The sequence below is a fragment of the Gadus macrocephalus genome, chromosome 17 (assembly GCF_031168955.1).
Source record: "Gadus macrocephalus chromosome 17, ASM3116895v1".
Classification (NCBI taxonomy): domain Eukaryota; kingdom Metazoa; phylum Chordata; class Actinopteri; order Gadiformes; family Gadidae; genus Gadus; species Gadus macrocephalus.
The window spans coordinates 16,085,648-16,108,472 of NC_082398.1; the positions used below are offsets into that span (position 1 = coordinate 16,085,648).

Consider the following 22,825-nt stretch of genomic DNA (forward strand, 5'->3'; position numbering starts at 1 on the left):
CTGATCCCTAACAGTGAGTACACTTGCTTCATGAACCCAGAATTGAAGTTGGTGCCCTGATCTGTTATGATCTCTCTAGGGATCCCCACCCGTGAAAATAGCTGCATTAGACTATTCGCTACCTGTCTAGACTTGGTGTTTCTCAAGGGGAAAGCCTCAGGATAGCGAGTAGCATAGTCGCATATTACCAAGATGTACCTGTGGCCAGCCCTACTCCTGTCAAGGGGGCCTACAACATCCATAGCAATCCTAGTGAAGGGGACATCGATGATGGGGAGGCTAATTAGGGGTGCCTTCATGCCTCTTTTTGAACGGGAAGTGAGCTGGCAGGTCGGGCAGGATTTACAAAAAGCTACAACCTCCTGGTATACACCAGGCCAATAAAACCGGGTAGCAATCCTGGCCTGACCAGGGAATACTGTGAGCTAGGTTCAGTACCTTAGCACGCAGTAGCTTAGGAACTACCAGTTGCTCTCCCTCAGCACTTACACGCATCAGCCTTCCCTCTCTCAACACAAAGCACTCTTTTCCACACACTGCCGCCCTAGAAACATCCTCCTCGTTCCTCTATCTCTTGAAGTGGGCACTCAATGTGGCGTCATCTCTCTGCACCTGCCCAAAGTCCGTAACCTCCACCACACTCACATCTAGTGGTGGTAGGGGGTAGCTGCTCCTGTACTGGAGTTCCTAAAACTTTTTCCCTCCTCCTAACTGACTTGGGTTTCCTATCCTTCCCCCCTGAGCAACCTACAGGAAAGGGTAACTCCTGCCACGAAGCTGCATCCGTGGCGTTAGCCTTAGCTTGAGCTCTAGTTACCACACAACTGCTCGCTTGGGGTAAGTGACGCTGCAATAACTCTGCCAACACAGGCACGTCCTGTCCTAGCACCACAGGGTAAGGACAGTTATCCATCATGCCGACATTCAGTAAGTAAGACTGACCTTCAATCTCCACCTGTGTGTCAGCTGTCTGGTGCTCACTCTCGTCACCGTGTATACAACGTACCTTGACGCTCCCCAGTCCCACTAACCCCTCTGTACCCAGACATGCCCTTCGGACAAATGTCTGGCTACTGCCTGAATCTATTAGGGCTTTCCACACCTTCCCCCCGATTCTGACGGGCACTATAGCATCCCTAGAGCTAGGGGTTGCCCTAGTAGAACCATTGCATGGGGTGTAACATAATCTGGCATCTCTAGTGGGCGCTAAAGGGCACTCTGGTTTGATATGGCCAGGCTGTCCGCAGTTATGGCAGATTATTTTATACCTAGGCTTACTGGGTTGATTGGGCTGCTGGGGCTTACTATTAGGGCTACTAAGTCCCCTGAACTCACGACCACCACCCCCAGACTTACCAGACGGCTTCCGGTCAAAGTCCCGCTGGGCGTCTTGGCTGCGTCGGTTCATTGTCTCTTGGTTCCCGCCTTGGTAACCTTTCCTGTGTCGGCGGGCAGCGATGAAAGCCTCCGCCAGTTCAGCGGCTTGCTTCGAGGACTGTGGGTTATGTTCTTTAACCCACACCCTCAGTTCCGGGCTCCGTATGCGGAGAAACTGCTCCAGAATGATTATATCTCCGATCTGCTCTTTAGTCTTCTCCGCGGGGCAAATCCACTTTTGGTAGAGGTCCGTGAGTCTTGATTGAAGTTCCCCCGCCGTCTCATCCTCCAGGAAGCCCATGGTGCGGAACCTGTGACGATAGGCCTCTGGGTCAATTTCATACTTTGTCAAGATGGCTTGTTTCACCTTGGCATAGTCTCTGGTGTCCAGTATGTCCATTGCCACATAAGCAGCACGGGCCTTCCCTGACAACAGGGGTACAAGATACAGTGCCCAACTTTCCACTGGCCAAACGTGGTTAAATAATGTTCAATGTCCTCATCTTCCGCGTATGGGGTCATCTTCGGTGGACTCCATCTGAACGGCGCCGGAGGGAGATAGGGCCTTGGAGTATCCGAGAGAGGGCTGGATGAACATGACCTTACGTCCGGCCGGGGTATGCTGCTGGCGGGACGCGACGTCCTCTGCGATGAGCCCGGATGAGGATTTTGCAACGGAGCAAAATCGGGCGTGCGGTGTGCGTCTTCCTCTTCTTCTCGGGACCGACGATCCTGGCTTCCGGTGCCCACCAGTGTTTGCAGTTGTTGGAACTGGTGCTCTAGTGATCGCCATCTTTGATTCTGTAGCTGCGCCTCCCGCTCCTGTCGCTCCTCCCTGGTTTGCTGGGCCTGGAAGAAGGATCTTATTGCAGACTCGATCCGGCATATTCGGTCCTCTGGGGGGGCTGAATGTGGCCTGGGCTGGGTGTCCCCAACCGAAGCTGAAGAGGGCGCCGACGGGGCGGCTGACGTTGCAACCGTGTTGGTTGCTCTCTGCGCCGTAGCAGAGCCTTTCCGCGTCCGTTGGGACATTCTGCGCTTGAGTGCCGACTCTAGCGGACCACTGGATCCCACAGCTGCCACCAAATGTCAAGGGGTAGAATGTTGAGTGGTCTTAGGATCAGCACAAAAGGCAGTGGTGCAGCAAAAATTACTTTTATTTACATTTTCAGAGCATATACAGAGAGCATGGCCTAGCTTCTGCCTTCTAGCTCCCCCCGTTCGGGACTGACACGGCTCCCTTATATGGGCCGACCCGAGATTGGTGCATACCAATCCCGCAAATATCAGCGGGGGTGTTTACATATCAAATCAACAAAATATGCTTCAAAACTGGTCAAAACAGACGTGTGTGTGTGTGTGTGTGTGCGGTCAGGACTATGATCTCTGGAGAGGAGTCCTGGGAAGGCACGGAATTGGCAACTGCAATGACAATGGGCGAATGCTACTGGAACTCTGTTCCGAACACAACCTCACCATAACAAACACGATGTTCCAACAAAAGGCCAGGTATAAGACCACTTGGAGACACCCACGCTCCAAACACTGGCATATGCTGGACTACATCCTTGTGCGCCAGCAGGACACAGCTGACGTGCTGCACACCGGGGTTATGCCCAGCGCTGACTGTTACACTGACCATAGACTGGTCAGGGCAAAAGTCAACTTCAGGATAAAAGTAACCCCGAGAAAGAAAGGTCTACCCCCAAAAAAACTCCAAGTTGAGAGGCTTCACCTACTCAATGAGGAATTCCAAGCTAAGCTCAAAAGGAAACTTGATGTAGCGCAGGACCCAAGCACTGACGATCCTGAAGAACTGTGGAACCATCTGAAAACCACTCTCCAGCAAACAACTGCAGAAGTAGTTGGGTTCTCTAGAAGAAGAAATAAAGACTGGTTTGATGAAAGTGACTCTGAAATCAAATCCCTTCTTCAAGCAAAACATATCTGCCATGGCAAAGTGCTTGCATGCCCTACCAGCTCGGTGGCAAAATCTGCATATAGAGCAGCATGTAAGCAGTTACAAGTAAAGCTGCGTGTGATCCAAAACAACTGGTGGACTGCTCTCGCAGAGAGAACACAACTTTACGCAGATATGGGTGACACAAGATCCTTTTATGAAGCTCTGAAATCAGCATATGGTCCCAGCCACCAGGCTCAAACACCTCTCAAGAAGATGGTTCAACCCTCCTGACAGACAAAGAGGCTATCATGAAACGTTGGGCTGAACATTTCAATTGCCTCTTTGAAGACAGATGGATTGTCCAAGAGACATCAATAGCCAGGATACCCCAGCATGAATCAAGGTCTGAACTGGATATACCACCTACCCTGAAAGAAATCGCATCTGCCATATGCAAATTACGATCGCACAAATCACCTGGAAGTGACGGGATTCCTGCGGAAGTCTACAAGCAGGGGGACGACGCACTTCTTTACAGGCTCACAGACCTGTTCGCTGTATGTTGGGAGAAGGGCACAATCCCCAAAGACTTTAGAGATGCACTGATTGTCTCCCTATACAAAAACAAAGGGGAAAAGTCTGACTGCTCAAACTACCGTGGTAGTTTGGTAAAATCCTAGCCAGGGTCCTTCTCGATAGAATTACATCTGGGGATGGCGGCGTACATAGATGCAGCGACCTCTCTCTGTCCCAACCATGCAGTGTTTTTGTTCGTTAAATAAGTGTTTGTCCGAAAGTTTTCCGTGTTCGTCTCGTATGTCTATATTGGAGTATTACAAATACAGTCGAAAGGCTCTGATAGACATCTGCAAGAGCAAGATCCACAAAGTTGTGGACATTACTGCAGTGGCACTAAGGGAGCTCGGAATACTCCGCCGGACTGAGACTACACCGGACTCGACTGCTACCCCTCCCCTGGAAAGGAAGCCTCGGAAGCGGTGTGCGAGGAAGCAGAGGGGCAAGCGCGGAGGTATCCGGGCTAGGCTAGCGGCTAGCCCAACTCGCTCAGCCATACCATCCATCATCCTAGCAAACGTACGCTCCTTGGACAATAAAATGGATCATATCAGACTGCTGCGGTCAACGAATCGGACAGTGAGTAACTGCTGTATGCTTGTTTTCACTGAAACATGGCTCAATGACAACATCCCGACTCCGCTGTACAACTGGAACAGCTGACATGCTATAGAGCTGACAGAGCCCTCGTACACAGAGGCAAGACCCGCGGGGGCGGGGTCTGTGTTTACATCCGTGATGCGTGGTGCCGTGATGCTGTAGTGGTATGTAAACACTGTTCACCACTGGCGGAGGTTATGATCATTAAGTGCCGTCCTTATTACCTACCGAGGGAGTTTACTGCGATTCTGCTGGTTGCGCTATACATCCCCCCAACCTCCAACACCAGTGACAGGTACGCGGCACTTTGTGAATTATATCAAGCCATCAGTGAACAACAGACGGCACACCCAGATGGATTCACCATTCTCGCTGGAGATTTTAACCATGCAAATCCAAAAACTGTCCTTCCAAAACTCTACCAGCATGTCAATTTCCCTACAAGAGGAGAAAACACTTTGGACCAAGTTTTCACTTCACACAAGGGAGCATACAAGGCCTCCCCTCTCCCCCACATCGGACTCTCTGATCACATCACTGTGATGCTAATCCCAGCATACAGACCGAGAGTAAAAATCACCAAGCCGGTCCGGAAACAGGTACGTGTGTGGCCAGAGGGGGCCACCTCTGCTCTTCAGGACTGTTTTGCAACAACAGACTGGGAAATGTTTAAACAAGCAGCCACATACAACAGCCACACTGACATTAATGAATACACAGACACTGTTACCGCTTACATCAGTAAGTGCATTGATGATGTGACCCACACAAAGACCATCGTCACTCGGGCTAACCAGAAGCCATGGCTGACAGGGGATGTCCATCGGCTGCTGAGGGCCAGAGACAACGCCTTCAAAGCTGGGGAGGAAACTGGCCTGAGAACAGCAAGAGCCAACCTGTCCCGTGGCATCAGGAAAGCAAAACAGGACTATACAAAAAAGTTAACCTGCCACTTTAAAGACAGCAGAGACACGCGGAACCTGTGGAAGGGCATTCGGACCATCACGGACTACAAGCCCGCGCCACAGATCTGCGATGACAACATCTCCCTGCTCAACAACTTCAACAGCTTCTTTGCACGGTTCGAAGCAACTAACAACACAAGCCCAAAGAAAACTCCACCCCCTCCCCACGATCAGGCTCTGTGCCTGTCCGCTGCCAGTGTGAAGAGGATATTCGCCACTATCAATCCATGGAAAGCAACAGGCCCAGACAACATTCCAGGCCGGGTGTTGAAGGACTGCGCTGAGGAGTTAAAGAATGTCTTCACTGACGTCTTTAACATTTCTTTGAGGCAAGCTGTAGTTCCGTCACATTTCAAGGCCACTATCATCATACCTGTGCCACACGCCCCCCCAAGGCTGTGTGCTCTCGCCCCTGCTCTTCACCCTGCTGACTCACGACTGCACACCAACCTACAGCACCAATCACATGGTGAAGTTTGCGGATGATACCACTCTGGTGGGTCTCATCACTAAGAACGATGAGACCAGCTATAGGAAGGAGGTCAACCTTCTGACCATGTGGTGCAGCAACAACGACCTCCTGCTGAATGTCAGCAAAACTAAGGAGATTGTTGTTGACTTCAGGAGACGCCACACTGAGCCCCTACCACTGACCATCGATGGTGCGGCAGTGGAGCGAGTGAGTGGCACAAAATTCCTGGGGGTGTACATCAGCGACGACCTCTCCTGGACCACCAACACTGCATCACTGGCGAAGAAAGCCCATCAGCGCCTCTACTTCCTCCGAAAATTTAAGCAAGCACGAGCCCCCCCATCAATCATGTGCACATTCTACCGAGGCACCATTGAGAGCATCCTGTTCAGCTGCATCACCGTGTGGGGCGGGAGCTGCGCTGAATACAGCAGGAAAGCCCTGCAGCGTGTGGTTAACACAGCTGCAAAGATCATCGGTGCCCCACTCCCCTCCATGCAACACACATACAGCACTCGCCTCACCCGCAAAGCGACCAGGATTGTGAGCGAGGCCAGCCATCCCGCTCACAGTCTGTTCACCCTCCTGCCCTCTGGAAGAAGGTATCGGAGCCTGCATGCCCGCACCACCAGACTCAAAAACAGCTTCATCCACCAGGCTGTCAAGAAACTAAATTCTCTCCCCTCTCTCCCCTCAGCCACATCAACAGGGCTGTCAGTAAGCTGAAATACCCCCCCCGCTGCTTTCTGCCTTGCTACACTGTGGACTAACTGTCTTTGCACTATTACTATTACTATTACTAGTTTAAATACACACCATACAGACTGAAATTGCTGCTATTATTTATTTATCTATTTAAAAAATGCACTACTACATGACTTTTTGCTGCCTCTTTGCACAATTATTTGTACTTATTTTATTCATACAGAACTCCTATATTTTATGTGTCATTGTCTATCTTGTCTATTTTTAGTGTTGTCTCGTATATTTGTGTTTGTGCCTGTGCACTTTTTATATGTTCACCGCGGGATAGGGGGAAACGTTTTCTCGATTCCCTCACATGTCTTGTACGTGTGAAGTGTTGACAATAAAGCTGACTTTGACTTTGACTTTGATCTACTGTCGCCGAAGAAGTTCTCCCCGAAAGCCAGTGTGGCTTCAGATCCGGGAGGGGAACCACAGACATTGTTTTCGTCCTGAGGCAGATCCAGGAAAAATGCCGGGAGCAAAACATGGGCCTTTATGCTGCCTTTATCGACCTCACAAAGGCCTTCGATACGGTCAGCAGGGAGGGTCTCTGGAAAATCATGTTCAAACTCGGCTGCCCCCCCAAGTTCCTCACCATCCTCCAACAACTTCATGTAGGACAGAAAGGCCAGGTCAAACACACTGGCAGCATCTCAGAGCCCTTCCCCATAAACAACGGGGTGAAGCAAGGGTGCGTGCTTGCACCAACCCTATTTGCCATATTCTTTAGCATGATGCTTCAAGAAGCCACAGCAGATGTGACTGAAGGCCTGTACATCAGATACAGAACTGATGGTGGTATTTTTAATCTACGCCGACTTCTGGCTAAGACGAAGACCACTGACAAAAATATCACAGAACTACTCTTTGCAGATGACTGTGCCCTCTTAGCACACACAGAGGAGGCACTGCAGCTCATTGTAAGCCACTTCTCAGCAGCAACAAAGGCTTACGGACTCACCATAAGCCTCAAGAAAACAGAAGTGCTCTACCAGCCACCACCCCGCGTACAGTACATCCCACCATCCATCACCATTGGCACTACCTGCTTAAGTGCAGTGGATCAGTTCACATACTTGGGCAGTGTAAGTCTAAAACGTGGGAGTCCACGGCCGCTGATAAAAAACGCTTGGCGCTCGGCACTAAACAAAGCTGCCGTCAAGCTCAGCAACACCAAGAGGACAGCTGAAATGCACAAACGTGCCTGGCGAAAGGGTGATGCATCCATCCAGACTGCTACCACAGCCACAGGCGAGGAGTAAAAGTGCACCAGTTGCCAGAAAATCTGTCGGTCAAGGATTGGCTTATTCTCACACCAACGTGCCTGCCTCAAAGCAAAGCAAAAGGAATCAAAACTCTAAACTCCTCCTATGATCTTCGCAAGCGAAGTACCAGCCATCGTGTGTGTGTGTGTGTGTGTGTGTGTGTGTGTGTGTGTGTGTGTGTGTGTGTGTGTGTGTGTGTGTGTGTGTGTGTGTGTGTGTGTGTGTGTGTGTGTGTGTGTGTGTGTGTGTGTGTGTGTGCGCGCGCAAAGATCCAACAGGCCAATGAGATCAGTGTGTGTTTTGCCTGATCACTGGTTTGTGTATGTTTGTGTTTTGATATTTGCATGTTTGACCACAAAACAAGAGTTAGCCTCAAACTTTAATGCTTGTCTGATCCTCCAGGTCCTACGATGCCTTGCTCGTTCCCCTTCCCATCACAACTTTCATTCTCTTCCTGGTGTAGCTCTGCAGCGAGGCCACGTATCTATGACACGACTGTATGTACAACTTATACTAGTCACCCATCACAAGATAATAGCATAATAATAACATCTCTGCAAGTTGCCCCCAGATAAGACTCTAAGCTCCAGTACAAACCAACGGTCTGTGACGTGCCTTTTTGTTTGTCCTTATTTTCCCTCAGTGCAAGTTGACCTCTAGCAGAACAGTTACACAACAACGTAATAACGCTGCGATGGCGATTTCACAATAGAAATCGCATTCGCACGCTTTCTGATCAAACCAAGCAAGGGATTATGCAATGTTTGGACATAAAGTCCAAAGATTCCCAACAACTATTTCAGTCACATTACCAACACCATGAATGAAACCAACACCATGAATGAAACCAATGAAACCAATATACATGAATACGCCCATATTTCCTTTGGGCGTATTACACTGAAGTATTCCCGTCCGCATGGAGCCTTGCTTCCTGCTCAGGTGTCAAGACTCTGCGCTAGTCTGCGGCACCTTTTCTTTCTTTTTTTTTCTTAAGAGGTTGTCCTCCTTTCCGGTGTGCTCACATACTGGAGCTGCTTGTTCAATTAACCTAGAGAGAGGGGGGGGCTGTGCAGTCTCTTCTCTTCTTTAATCCACAAGAAGAAATCATTAACAATACAGCCCTGTAACCTTTGCACACACACGCACACGCCATCCTGTGTTAGTGAGTTTTCAGCCACTTAACATGACCAGTGGTCATGAGCGCTCAAAAGTATAATCCCTGAATATCTAGCTCCAACTTCTCCGCTCAACTGTTCCTTGATATAATATTTTATAGGTCGAATTGTTTCATTTATTAATTCGTAAAATCTAAAGGTGAGAGTTCACTAGAGTGGATTTAAATAGAGACTCCAATAAACATGATTCGGGACAGCAGAGTATAAACAAAAGATAACTCCTTCTAGGGCTGGGCGATTTTTCGATTTTGATTTTAATCGCCATGTAATTTTTTTCTACGGTTTTTAATGAGACGTTCGATTAGCCGACGCCTTCAAAAAAAAAAAAAAAAAAAATGTTTTCACAGACCCGCGAATACAGCGCTGCACGTAACCAATTAGTTGGAAGCGAGCCACATCACGTTTGGTTGTGCAGACACAACAACATACACACATGTGTAGCTAGCAGCAGCGCGAAGCCGCAGTTAAGTTTGCAGCAAGACAGTTCAGACTTTAAAAATGAGCGAGAACTCTGTAGACGGGAGTTCTGAACAGCAATTAAATGATAGTACTGCCCAGGAGGAGATTGTTGAAAAGAAGGGTCTGAGAAGTTCGGCTGCTTGGAGGTACTTTGGGTATTTGAAGTCGGACGAACAACAGCGTAATACACTGTGCAAAATATGTAGAAGGAACGTAGCTACTAAAACAGGAAACACCAGCAATTTGTTTCAGCATTTAAGACAATGCCACCCACTAGAGCACGCACAGTTATGCAAGACAGGTAATGCCCCCTCCTCCAGCACCAGTAAAAGGAAGCCATATCAACAGACCATAATGTCCGCTCTTTCCAGCATCGCGCCATATGAAAAAACATCGAAACGACACAAAGACGTTACACACGCAATCACACAATTCCTCGCAAAAGGCATGCTGCCAATACGCACTGTCGAAAGGGAAGAATTTAAAAACCTAATGAGAGTGATTGACCCTCATTATCAACTCCCAGGGCGCAAACACTTCTCGCAGACAGCAATCCCACACCTGTATGCGGAGTGCAGAGGGATGGTTGAGAGGGACCTGCGGGCTGTGGCATACTTCGCCACCACATCGGACTTGTGGTCAAGTCGAACTTCCGAACCATATTTCAGCCTCACTGCTCATTATATTGACCAAGACTGGGCTATGAAGAGCAAATGCCTCCAAACGGCATACTTTCCTGAAGACCATACTGCCGAGGCAATTGCATCAGGGCTGACAGAATCGCTTGGTTCGTGGGGGCTAAGTGAAAGCAAACAAGTTTGCATTACCACAGATAGTGGAGCAAATATAGTAAAAGCAACCACCCTCAACAACTGGACTCGCCTACAGTGTTTTGGCCACCGACTTCACTCAGCTGTTGGTAAGTTGAATAGCAGAATTGCATACCTTAATTGTATTTTCAGGTCATATAAATATGAAAAAAACGAATGTTCATTATTATATATTTTTTAAACTATTATTTAAGAAAAAAGACAAGAACGTTTTACAATGAGAGTCAAGGCCTTCTCTTCATAATGTTTATAATGTTTATTAGGCCACCCTTAAAATGCTTTATTTATTTCTCAAAGATTAATTTGCCACCTCAAAAGATTATAAACTGGTATTCAAACTATGCTGGATTCATGCCCTTGTCTATTAATTTAAAAAATACTGTCTTGAATATCCAGCCCCTCATGTGCACTATTCTGTATTAGAAATATTCATACTGGTTTCTTATTCTGTTTTTTTTGTTTTGTTTGTTTGTCCCCCACCCCCCACCCCACGGAGAAACAGCTTTAAAACCTGAGATGGTGGATACACTTGTCTTCCTTGCTCGCAACTTGTGAGAAACAGTATTGCACAATTTTTTGTTTCATTGCAGCACAAGTTAAATGCACTTCATGTTTTTCGTTGTTGTTTTTTAAAGCTGCTAGAATTTGTTCTGTGAAACCTAAGAGCTTGTTAAGCTGTTTTTGTGTATTACATTTGTTTTTGTGTATTACATTTTCTTTTTTACCAGAAAATAAAAAGAAATTATACAAAAATTGTGATTTTGTTCATATCGTGATATAAAATCGAAATCGGAAATTTTGGGGGGGGGAAAATCGAAATATAACTTTTTCCCATATCGCCCAGCCCGTCTCCTTCTGTGATTTTGTTTATCTACCACTGTGGTTTCATGTTTGATAGGCTTCTTTGAGAGCAACTTAACTGCTGTAATGGAATTGTCAAGCTGTAACCAAGTAGAGCTTTAATAATACTAATACATTACCTAATAATGCAAGATGTTGTGGTTAGCAGGAAACCGCAACCATCTCTCTCTCTATTAAGAGAGAGACAGAATTTGCTTGTATGTAGAATACACAAAGCAAGACGTGATGAAAGACTGCCTGTTTGTGAAACCCTATAGTGGAAGCGACTATCCTGGAGTTCCTTCATCGGCATATAGGTGGCTTGCGGTGGGTTGACGAACCGTCTGTCTGTCTGTCTGTCTGAAATTTTCAGTGGGCACAAGCTCACGCGCGAGACAAGCTCATAAGGCGACGCCTACAATCATAGAACTAGAGTTATAATAACATGACTATGTTTTGTGCTCAAACTTTACTTCTGTGTGACGTCAGATTGTGCAGTGGGTGGTGCTGAAGTGCAGAAGTCCCATCTCCCGGCTGTTAGCCTTCAAACCAAGCTCTTAACAGCAGTAGCTGGTGGTGTTGGGCTAGAACCTAGCTTACCCCAAAAGCAAAACAGTTTATGGCAGCCCAGCTGTTTTGCAACGAGTGCACTATGGTTTGGATTAAAAGCCGGCTAAATCATTTATCTTTCAATTACTAAATGACTTGTGCAATAAAGCTGTCGTCTTAATAGCTGTCCCAGCTTTTTTTAGCTGATTCTACCAAAACGCTATAAACTTGGAACAATGGGGGCATGTGTTATGGTGAAATGGTAAAAACTAAATCGTTATTTTAAACCACTTAAAAGTCTAAAAGTAGCCCGACACTTCTTTGGTAGTATAATAAGGGTCTTAACATATAAAACAAGGCATTGATAAATAACTGGGTCACCATCTAATGGAGCGCCTTGGTTGTTTGTGTGTGTGTGTGTGTGTAACTACGAATGCTGGTAACGAATAGAGGTAACTGGGGGCTAGGTTGTGGAGAGCTTTGTAGGTGAGGAGTAGGGTTTTGTATTGGATGCGGTAGTGTACTGGGAGCCAGTGAAGTTGGATGAGGACAGGGGTGATGTGGCCAGATGATTTGGTGCTGGTGATGATCCGGGCGGCTGAGTTCTGAATGATCTGCAGTCTGTTGATGAGTTTGGTGGGGAGTCCGGTGAGGAGGGCGTTGCAGTAGTCTATGCGTGATGTGACAAATGAGTGAACTAGGATTTAAGTGCTGGATTGGGTCAGTGATGGGCGGAGTCTGGCGATGTTGCGGAGGTGGAAGAATGCAGTCCGGGTGATGTTGTGAATATGGGGTGCAAATGAGAGGGTGTTGTCCAGGATGACGCTGAGGCTCTTGACTTTGGAGGAGAAGGGTACTGGGAATCCATCGATGATTATGAGTGGAGCTGGGGTGTGTTGTGATATGGTGAGGGTGAATTTGGAGCCGATGAGCAGGGCCTCGGTCTTGTTTCCATTGAGTTTCAGGAAGTTCCTGCTCAACCAGCTCCGGATCTCTTCCAGGCAAGTGATGAGGGAGGTGGGGGGGGTGGAAGCGGTGGGTTTGGTGGAGATGTAAACCTGTTTGTCGTCAGCGTAGCAGTGAAAATGGACCCCATGGTGACGGAGGAGTGTGCCCAGCGGGAGGAGGTAAGTGTGACTGACCCCTGGGGGACACCCAGTGAGACACCTGAACACCCAGACTTGTGGTTGCTTAGTTGAACAAATTGTTGACGGCCGGTGAGGTAGGATGTAAACCAGGAGAGTGCAGCACCAGTGATCCCAATGCCAGTCAGGCGGTCCAGGAGCAGAGGGTGGGAGATGGTGTCGAATGCTGCGCTGAGATCGAGGAGGATGAGAATGGTGAGTAATCCAGAGTCGGCTGCACGGAGGAGGTCGTTGGTGATTTTGACTAGGGCTGTTTCAGTGCTGTGTTTTGGACGGAAGCCAGATTGGAACGGTTCGTGGAGATTGTTTGTGTCAAGGTGGGACTGTAGTGCGGCAACCACCCTTTCAAGTGTTTTGGAGATGAAAGGGAGATTGGAGATGGGCCGGTAATGGTTACGGTCAGTTGGGTCAGCACCAGGTTTTTTCAGGATGGGAGTGATGGCAGCCAGCTTGAGAGTGGGGGGTACGGGACCAGTAGTGAGGGAGGAGTTAACCATGTTGGTGATCATGGGGGAGATGGACGGTAGACATGCTTTGACAAGGGAGGTGGGAAGAGGATCGAGCTGACAGGTGGTGGTTTTGGCTTTGCGGATGAGTTCTGAAACGGTATTTTCTGTTACTGGGGTGAAGTCAGAGAGGGAGCAGATGAGAGGTTGGCCAGAGGTGATCATCCAGGGTGTGTCATCAGAGGGGGTGCGAGATGAGGCCAGTTGTTGGTGAATGGTGTTGATTTTAGAGCTGAAGCAGTCCAGGAACGCAGTGCATTGGGTGGTGGAAATGTCTGGAGGGAGGGTTTTAGGAGGCTGAAGTAAATGGCTGATTGTTGAGAAGAGGACTCTGCTGTTGCCTGTACCAGTGTTGATGAGGTTGGAGTAGTATGAGGTTTTGGCAGTGGTGAGGGCATTCTTGTAGTGATGGAGGTGGTCCGAATACATTTGGCGGTGCACAGTGAGTTGAGTCTTATTGTAGAGTCGCTCCAGTCGACGACCAGTGGCTTTGAGCTGGCGCAGATGAGGAGTGAACCAGGGAGCAGTGTGGGTGAATGAGACTGAGCGGGTTTTCAGGGGGGCCAGGGTGGTGAGGGAAGAGGAGAGGCAGTTATTGTAGTGAGTCACCAGGTCAGTCAGGGAGAGAGCTGGGGGAGGGTTGGGGTAGGAGCTGATCAGGGTGGAGAGGTCTGTGGTGTTGATATGTTTGATGTTTCTGAAGGAGATGGTCCGTTGTTCCTTGGTTTTGTGTAGTTGGGTAAGAATGTCAAAAAGTACAGCTTTGTGGTCGGAGATGGGGAAATCAATGACATCAAGGTTAGTGGGAGTGATGTCAGTGCAGCAGATTAAATCCAGAATGTGACCTTGGTTATGGGTTGGGAGGGTGACATGTTGTGTGATGCCAAGACAGTCCAGAAGTGATGTGAAGTCGTTAGCAAAAGTACAGGATGGGTTGTCAATGTGGATGTTGAAATCACCAAGGAGGATAACAGTGGGGGACATTGCACATGCACGTAAGTAGTGATGAGAATTCATTGAGGAAAACAGCAGAGAGTTTTGGTGGTCTGTAAATGGTGACCATGATAGTGGGTTTGGGGCCTGTGAGTTTTACAGCTAGACATTCAAAGGAGGAGTGATGGGGGACTGTAACAGTGGTGACTTTGATGTTATCACGGTGGAGGAGAGCGAGGCCACCCCCCCTCCCATTGCCCCGGGGTTTACTAATAAAATAAAAACCTGGTTGGACAACCTCAATCATTTGGTCGCCGGGGGTTAGCAGCAGTCTAGCCGGCCAGCAGGTGAACACTGTCGGGTAGCGGTGTAGGAGGGAGGTGGCGTCCTCCGCGATTGACAGCAATCCGCGGACGCAGGTAAGCGTCCAGGAGAGCTGGCAGGGTGGCAGCGGACCGGTGTGTCACAGTTGGTGTGTCATCCACCAACTGTCAAACAGCCGGCAGCCAGCTAATCAATGACCCAGCGCTGCAGGCAGGTCCCGGACAGCTGACAGCAGTGGCACGGACAGGTAGCATCCAGCTGGTCACCAGCTGGCTAGCTAGGGACCAGTTTCCAGGGGTAGAAGGGGAGAATTGTAGTCCGATCCGAGGTCCAGAAGGGTTTCAGACAGAAGGGTTTGAAAGTAAGCAAAAGAAAACTAATAAAAAATGGAAAGACTAGTAAGATAAAGAAAAGGAAAATCACGAAAAAATAATGTTCAGAATGATGTTCTGAGCGAGAAGCGGCAACCGGTGAGCAGCATCGTTCAAAAGGCAACAGCGTCCACCAGCGTCCGTCAAGCAACTGTACGACTCCACATATAAAACACATAAAAATAAAGAAAACTGGCGTACTTACAATAGCGAAAAGTGACTATATATAACTAGTAAACTTAGCTAAACTACTAAAGACCAAAAAAAAAAAAAAAAAATTTCAATGCATTCGTGAGAAATATTAAAAATACTGAATAAAAACAAGCCATACAGAGCGGCGTTAGACTCGCCAGCGTCCCCGTTACTAGGCAACCGGGTAGGCTGGTAGACTGATCTATTCTGCACACATCTAGAGTGGACACGCCCAGTTGTGATGTCAGAAGTGGCAGAATTCCAAAACGGCTTGCAATGGCTAATCATACTCACACCTGGTGGTATAATATGTCACATTTAAAGCCACAGTGTTGCCCTCATACAGAGCAGTATTCACAGCTTCAACGCATTCATGGGAGGGGTGGGCGTATGTATTAAACGCGTGACATGTAAATTGCGGGTCCAATAGACATCTGAAGAATAAGCCCCGCCTCCGAGGCTCCGTTGCCCTCGGTCAAATGTCAATGGGAAATAACATGTTTTTTTTTAATGATCGCACATAACAAACTCTGTAGGTGGCAAAAAAAGTAAAAGCTGCATCACGTTTTGAACTATACACTTTTTCCATCAAGTTCCCACTGTAGTTTTGGATTCTCTGTGCCGTTAAAGTAGCATTAATAATAATTTATTACTTTAACGGCACCGACAATCCAAAAACCCAGTCGAAACTAGATGAAAAAAATGTGTAGTTCAAAACTTTTACTTCTTCGCCACCTACAGAGTTTGTAAAGAACGATCATTCAAAAACCCATTTTCTTCCCCATAGACATTTGACCGAGGGAACCGGAGTCTCGGAGACGGGACTTATTCTTCAGAGGTCTATAGGGTAACAGTCTTAAGGTGTTAGGCATTGTTCTGTCTGATCTATGGGGGACACTTCAAATCTACAAACCACGACTAGTGGCTTAGCGAGGTATGTTGCGCTCAAAGCCTGGGTTAGCTGTGAAATGAAAGTCGCTCTCTTTAAGCGTCGCTGTATAATCATGGTGACTTATGCTGTCAACCAAACTTGGTCGGGAGCAGGTTATCAGCTAAGTCTATCTGGTTATATTGGCTTGCGCAGCTTCCTAGTCCCTCCTTTGACAATGTTGTCACCATTTGTGGGTGTTCCCATGGACCTCAGATTCTGTATCGTACAGGGGTCCCTCCAGAGAAAGGGGGTCTTTCGGGACAGATCCGATCCCTTGGCGTTGCCTGAGAATATTCTTTATGAGAGATACAGTTTCTCATCAGAGGGTATTCGCCATTTGATCGTCCTTGTTGGACCTTATGTAGGCAATGCTACACAAAGAAGCTTTGCGCTTACTGTCTGTACATATCTGCATGCAGTTAGTGATAATGGTGAAAATCATAGCAAAAATACAGTGTGACGTGCTTTTCGAAAGGTTGTAGGTGCGCTCAATGCATGCGAAATATGTTGTTGTTGTTCTTTGCTTTTTTGACCACTCAAACTGCAAGATGGAAGAATTTTATACGCTTTCAGATAAAAGAAGACATCCGCCTCTGGTAGTGTGTGGTAGAGTGTTGGCGCGTCAGTCTTGAATTTCTGAGTGCAGGGTTAGTCTCCCAGGAATACTTGTTCACTAAGGTTATGGAATTATATTTTTGTGCTTACTTTGAACCCATGCTCTCAAGGCTGTGCTGGCACCACATCTAGATGGGGGTAAAGGTACGATGATGATGGACAGGCGAGATTTGAACCCAGGTCGCTTGTTTTCGGGTCGTATACTAATCCAATACGCCACCGCCGCTACATCTCAGCAGTTGAAAACGTATGCTCTACATTTCTTACATAGGGTGTACTCAAAGTGAATTCCCTAAATTATAGAATAAAGCAGTTTTGCCGCTGTTTTTGCATTTTCATCACAGCATTTTCATCATGAACAATTCTGCACTCTAGCTGTTATCTGATTCTTGAACTCCTCATAGGATTTCATTACAACTATCTGTGCCTCTTGAGAGAAATATACTGCTCTTGATCTATCTTTTTTGAAAAGGTGAGTAAAATTACGCGTAAACGCCCCTTTTGAGGGAACGTGCATTGAAACTAAAGCGGAAAACCTGGCTTGACAAATTGACTCGTAAGTGAGCTTCGTGGTACCATTTAAATCTGATTGTGAGGTTTTTTTAATCAAATGTGTAAGAGCATTTAAAATCGACATTAAAATGACCAACGTGGTACAAATACAAAGAATATAAATGTCTTTACGGGCGCAGACGTTTTTGTTTGTCGAGTCGTACGGTAAACCTCACTGAACTCGGTAGACACACAGAATCCAGAGTGGGACCGACCAGAAGGGGGCGTGCCTCGGTGAAATGCCGCAAGAAAGCTTGGAAATGTCCCCCTTTTCAACTTGTGCCAGTGGTGTACAAGGCATCGCGAACAATGATCACGTTGATGGATACACTGAGCTCCGCTGCAATTTTAGGTTTTGTTCATCGTTGAGTAAGAGTTGTTGGTCCGGAGGACAGGGGACAGAGGACAGCTTTCTGAGCCTTCCCCCTTAAAGCTCTTGGTGAAAGCTGTGGAAGTCTCTGTAACACACAGTATAGTTTAGGGATGGGCATGATTAATTGACGATCGACTAATTGATCATTAAGAATTTTGTCAACAACGTACATTTTTCATATACAAAACTAATGCTAAAAAATGTCATCACACGGTGTCTTTTTACAATTACCATTCATAGTGTTGTTCAGCAGAGAAATAATCTGCCAAAGATGTTGACGTTGCTTGGCAACCAGACACGCTGGGCTTGATAAGTTACCGCACTACTTGCGAAGTGGTAATAAAGACGTGAATCAGGAAAAAAATCCACTTTCCTTGACAGCGGTTCAGTTTGGTGTGCATAGAAGTACAGACGGACCAATTGCGAACTACTGCGACTGCTGATGTCATCTCTCGAAGTTAAAAAGTAGCAGCACCCACCCCAAACCAATCGGAATAAGTGTATACATGTCGATTATAGCGGACTACACCACCTCTTCTATTCCGCATGGAATTCTATTTCGATCAAAGAATTGTATTCCAATTTACATGGACACTTCTGATCTGATTAGATTTATAATTGGAATAGATATATTCCTATCATGCAATGCAAATGCACTGTATATATGGCATTTACAAAAGTGGTAAGTGTACGACCGTCCGTCTCTTGCGCATTCTTGTGTATTCTGAGAGATTGACGTGTATATATCATCATTTTCTATTCCGATTGAGCTGTTCTTCCACTTCTAATCGGACCAGCCATGTGAATGCGGGAGGATGAACGATGCATTTTGAATATAGCATATACATTTTAATTTTAATTTACTTTGAGGTTCCCCCTTTTAAGTTTTTTTTTTCTCTGAAGCACTTTGAGATTCTTGAATATAAAGTGCATTATAAATAAAATGTATTATTATTATTATAATTATTAAATAGTTCATTTTAATATAAAAATATCAATGATTCATCGAAAATTTAGCTTTAATTCTCCCAACGATCGACAAAGACAATTTAATGAATGCCCATCCCTAGTATAGGTGCAATTCAAATTTATTTGATTAGCCATTAATCACCATTACAGTCTCAAAGGGCTTAACAGGCCAAATATTTATGACACCCCCCTGACCCAAGCCCCCATCGATGCATACATGTTAATCTATTGAAGGATTTTTCACTTAATATTACGAATAAATCATATAATCATAGCATAGAATACAAATTATGTGTAGATACTAGAAAATTTAATTCAGCACAGCCTAGCACGTATTATTCCTACTTTTACGAATAGTGCAGTCAATTTCTTTATAATAAAACCGGTTCGGATTTCGAAAAATTGCACCAGGTCCTGGGAAGTCTCCCAGGTGATGTGAAAAGTGTCGATGTGGTTGTTAGCAGGGCTGTCCTCACCTTACATCCATTGAACAGCTCCTCACCCCATAACAAGGATAGTTATGCTGCGTTTTATTATCCATCCGTCTTGGAGGTCCGAGGACGTTGCCTAGCGACACGCACGAACATGCCCCTTTTCCTCGGACGGCGAACTCGTCATCTCGGTTGAACTCAGTCTTGACCGAGCAAATTTCAGAGACAGAATTCCAGATGGCTGCGCCTAGCCTATGGCCTATAGCAGGGATGGGCAACTTTCATGATAAAGAGGGCCAAATTTTTCCTCATAACCATCGGAGGGCCACATGACTGCACACTTCAACTAAACGTGAGCTGAGAGAAGCTACACAATTTTGAATTTGGTAGATATGATTTCCTGTATTCTGGTGCATTTTGGGGATGGCCACTACCTAAAAAATCATCCAGAATCATAACCTATGTACGGTATGTTAATTGAACCAACATACATTCATTTCATGTTTTCCATGCTCAAACAGCCACATGAATGGTCAGTATTTTTATCAGTGCAAAGGGCTCACACACATCATCATTCAATGACAAAAACAGTGGCCCAACATTAAGTGCAACAACTCAATGAACTCAAACCCAACAAGCAGTTGTAGTAGTTGTAGTGGCGACTTAAGTGGATATCTTTAATGACTGATATCGCTTCTAAGCAAACTAGACGCATGGGTTTGCCTTCGAATTCTATGAATTCTTCTCATCTTTCTTGACCGAGTTTTCTGTAACTCGATCAATTATTATTATTCTTTTTATTTTTTTTTATTTTTTATGTGCGGGCCTGACTGAGTGAGGATGCGGGCCGCACTGAGTGAGGATGCGGGCCGCCAGTTGCCCATCCCTGGCCTATAGCCTTCCTATTTTGGAGAGCCTGGTACTCTGCCAATGCTACCACGACAACAGCTTTCCGGGTGGCGTCCATGTTTTACTCCAACGACCGAGCGAAACATAATAAAACACTTGAAGTGTGGGCGTTCGCAGAGAATACTAAAACGCACCATTAGCCTTCTGGTGCCCATCCCAGGGGTACTTTCAGCAGTACAATAGACAACAACCATGTTGTCAACTTCTAACTGTGTTGTTTATGTGATGTTTATTGTTATTCATAGGCCTTTCTCTATCTAGTTGAACATTGGTGTGGTGGATATTGGAGAAGTGCTTATCCTTTCATAATAACAACTGAATCTTAAACGAAAGACTCAAAATTGCAGCTTTCCTATAATCCTTTGCACTCTGGGTTGAGTATTTCGTAAGATTCAGTTGCTGGGACATGTCACCACTGATGTGAATTTAGACAATTTCTCCACTGATCCTGATATGCTATATTTGAATTATTAACAAATAAATGTAATTACAAGAAAATAAATTCAAGGTAAACAACAGACAATAATATTGTTGGATATCTTTTTTCTAATTTCCTCCACTAGGTGGCACTGCTGGGTCTGGACCTCCTCTCTGCCTTAGTGACCAGGCTACAGGAGAGATTTAGATCCCACGTGGGAACAGGTGAGATCCCTGTCATCTGTAATGCTTCCTACGATACCGTAGCTATATTGTTTGACTCCACTGAAAGGAAGGATGTGTAAACCTGGTTGAGCTAAAATTACCCCTATTTCACAAAATGTAACTAAACTGGATTGAAGTTTGTGATTCAATTGTCCCGTAACTAAGTTCATCATATTTTGTAGTCATTGTACTTGGACATTGCAGGCTATGTATGTGTATGTGTGTAGGGACCCTAGTCATGCTACTGCAGAGGTTTGGTGTTGTTTTTAACAATATTTGTGGTTAAAAAATGCCGATTTGGAAGCGAAACTCAATGCCCCAAGCCAATAACATGGACGCCAAACATTGCGCCGGGAAAACTCTAATACTCGATTTTCAATGAAAAAGGTATCTGGAGGGCTTATTTGATGGGTTTTCAAGCCAAAAGACAGACCCTGGGTTCAATTTGACGGAATTTCACTTTAACATTGTAGTGTACTTAGCATGGTAGGGTACTTAATCGTCAAATCACGCCGGCGGGCAAGTTTTAGTTACACCACCCCTTCCCCCCAACATGCTGGGTCAATTTTCGGGCATCATAAGGTTGAGTGATGTAGTCATATCATACACGTTTGAAAGATTAGAATCTCAGAAATGTCAACCAATGTCAACCATTCAGTGAAATAAATATGTTTAGAGAATATAGATCATTTATATCCTAGTGTCTTAGTTCAAAATAGCCCCCCTCCCCCTCCCTTGGTGCATTCTTACTTTACCGTCGATGTGGATATCCCTAGCAATGAGTTGATGCTTCATGTTGGGTCTGGAAATGTTCATAAGAGTCTACAGAAATCGAATATCAATATTATTTCAGTCGATACATAAATGCGCAAGGGGTGTGCGTAAAGTAGCAGGCTCATCGCAAGAGTGCGGGTGTGGAGCAGGTGGTTGATTTGCACGCTCGTGTGTGGTTTTTATCTTTATTTAATTTAGTTTTGGATTGTGGTTTTATGAACATTTTGAAAGATGGTTAAACGCCCGGAGAAGAAAGGAGGGGGAGGGAGGGAGGGAGGGAGGGAATCATGTAAATAGTTTTTTTTTGTTTATTTGTACATAGTTATTGTAATTTTACTTATTTTTGTTTATTTGTACATAGTTATGTATAGTATTTTACTATTTCAGTTTTGGTGTTTTATACCACTGCAGTTTGCAGTTTTTAAGTAAAAATAATTGCCAAAACACTTTGTTTGAGCTTTTTTTTGTCAAAATTGCATAGGTGGAATAGCTAAAAAATTGATTTTTGTGTGATTATGCCTGTCTCATTACATATCCGAACATCTGGTATGCTATCTAAATGGTTCACAAGAAAGCCCAGAGGGTAAACTTTCATTTGAGATCAAGATTATGCTTCTACATGTTTGGGTTCATGTGTAGTAAACCTTTTGTTTACAGTATGCATTTTGGGTAGCCAAAGGTCTTTTTTGGAGTCTCCAAAAGGACCCTGACCAAAATGAATGGACATATCATTACATAAAAGGAGCTGGAGACTTCATCTTTTATGCTTTGTTGATCTGCTTTTACACACAGCATCACAAGACCTAGGGCTAGGGCTCAGTAGTGTTTCCAAGGTATATGGAGTTACCCAGGGGTACTACACCTCTAAAAAAGGTTTTAGAGGTTTGTGTAACTGGCGGGAAGGAAAAACAATATTGTAGCCTTCCCAGCACTGTATCAGAACATGATAGTTATTATGATAATGTCATACAATTTTACAGACTCAGCTTTCTAAAGAGACCAAGCATGTGATTAGAGGTCATACTATGAAGGAGCAGTGCTCTCTAGAGTAGGCGCAGTGCAAAACCTAAAAATTTGCCAAAAATGGCAGAAGACTAAGTGGTTAGCATTAGGGCTGGGCGATTACCGTATTTTCCGCACTATAAGGCGCACCGGAGTATAAGCCGCAGCAGCTAAATTGAATGATGTGTACATATATAAGTCACACTGGACTATAAGCCGCAGGTGTTTTAATGTTTAATTACCATTAGGGCTGGCCCGAATGCCATTTGTCAAGCTTCGAATACTCGTTGGTTTTTCCGAGCGAATATTCGAGTACTCGCTCCAGAAAAAAACACCTTCAAAAACAACATTAATAATCCCTATATACTCCCTGGAACCGATTTTGACAGTATCTG

General features: G+C 45.7%; 1 protein-coding gene and 1 non-coding gene across 2 annotated transcripts in view; one reads left to right on the plus strand and one right to left on the minus strand.

The window, feature by feature from the left end:
* The window catches only part of clasp1a (cytoplasmic linker associated protein 1a), a 219,670-nt gene that overhangs the window by 17,873 nt on the left and 178,972 nt on the right, over positions 1–22,825 (plus strand). Inside the window, exon 3 of the mRNA XM_060076665.1 lies at positions 20,576–20,654. Within this exon, the coding sequence (XP_059932648.1) occupies positions 20,576–20,654 (79 nt within the window). The remainder of the gene's footprint in view (positions 1–20,575; positions 20,655–22,825) is intronic.
* On the minus strand, positions 19,064–19,191 carry LOC132445847 (U4atac minor spliceosomal RNA). The gene has a single exon (XR_009522733.1). It is a non-coding gene; the product is annotated as a U4atac minor spliceosomal RNA (small nuclear RNA).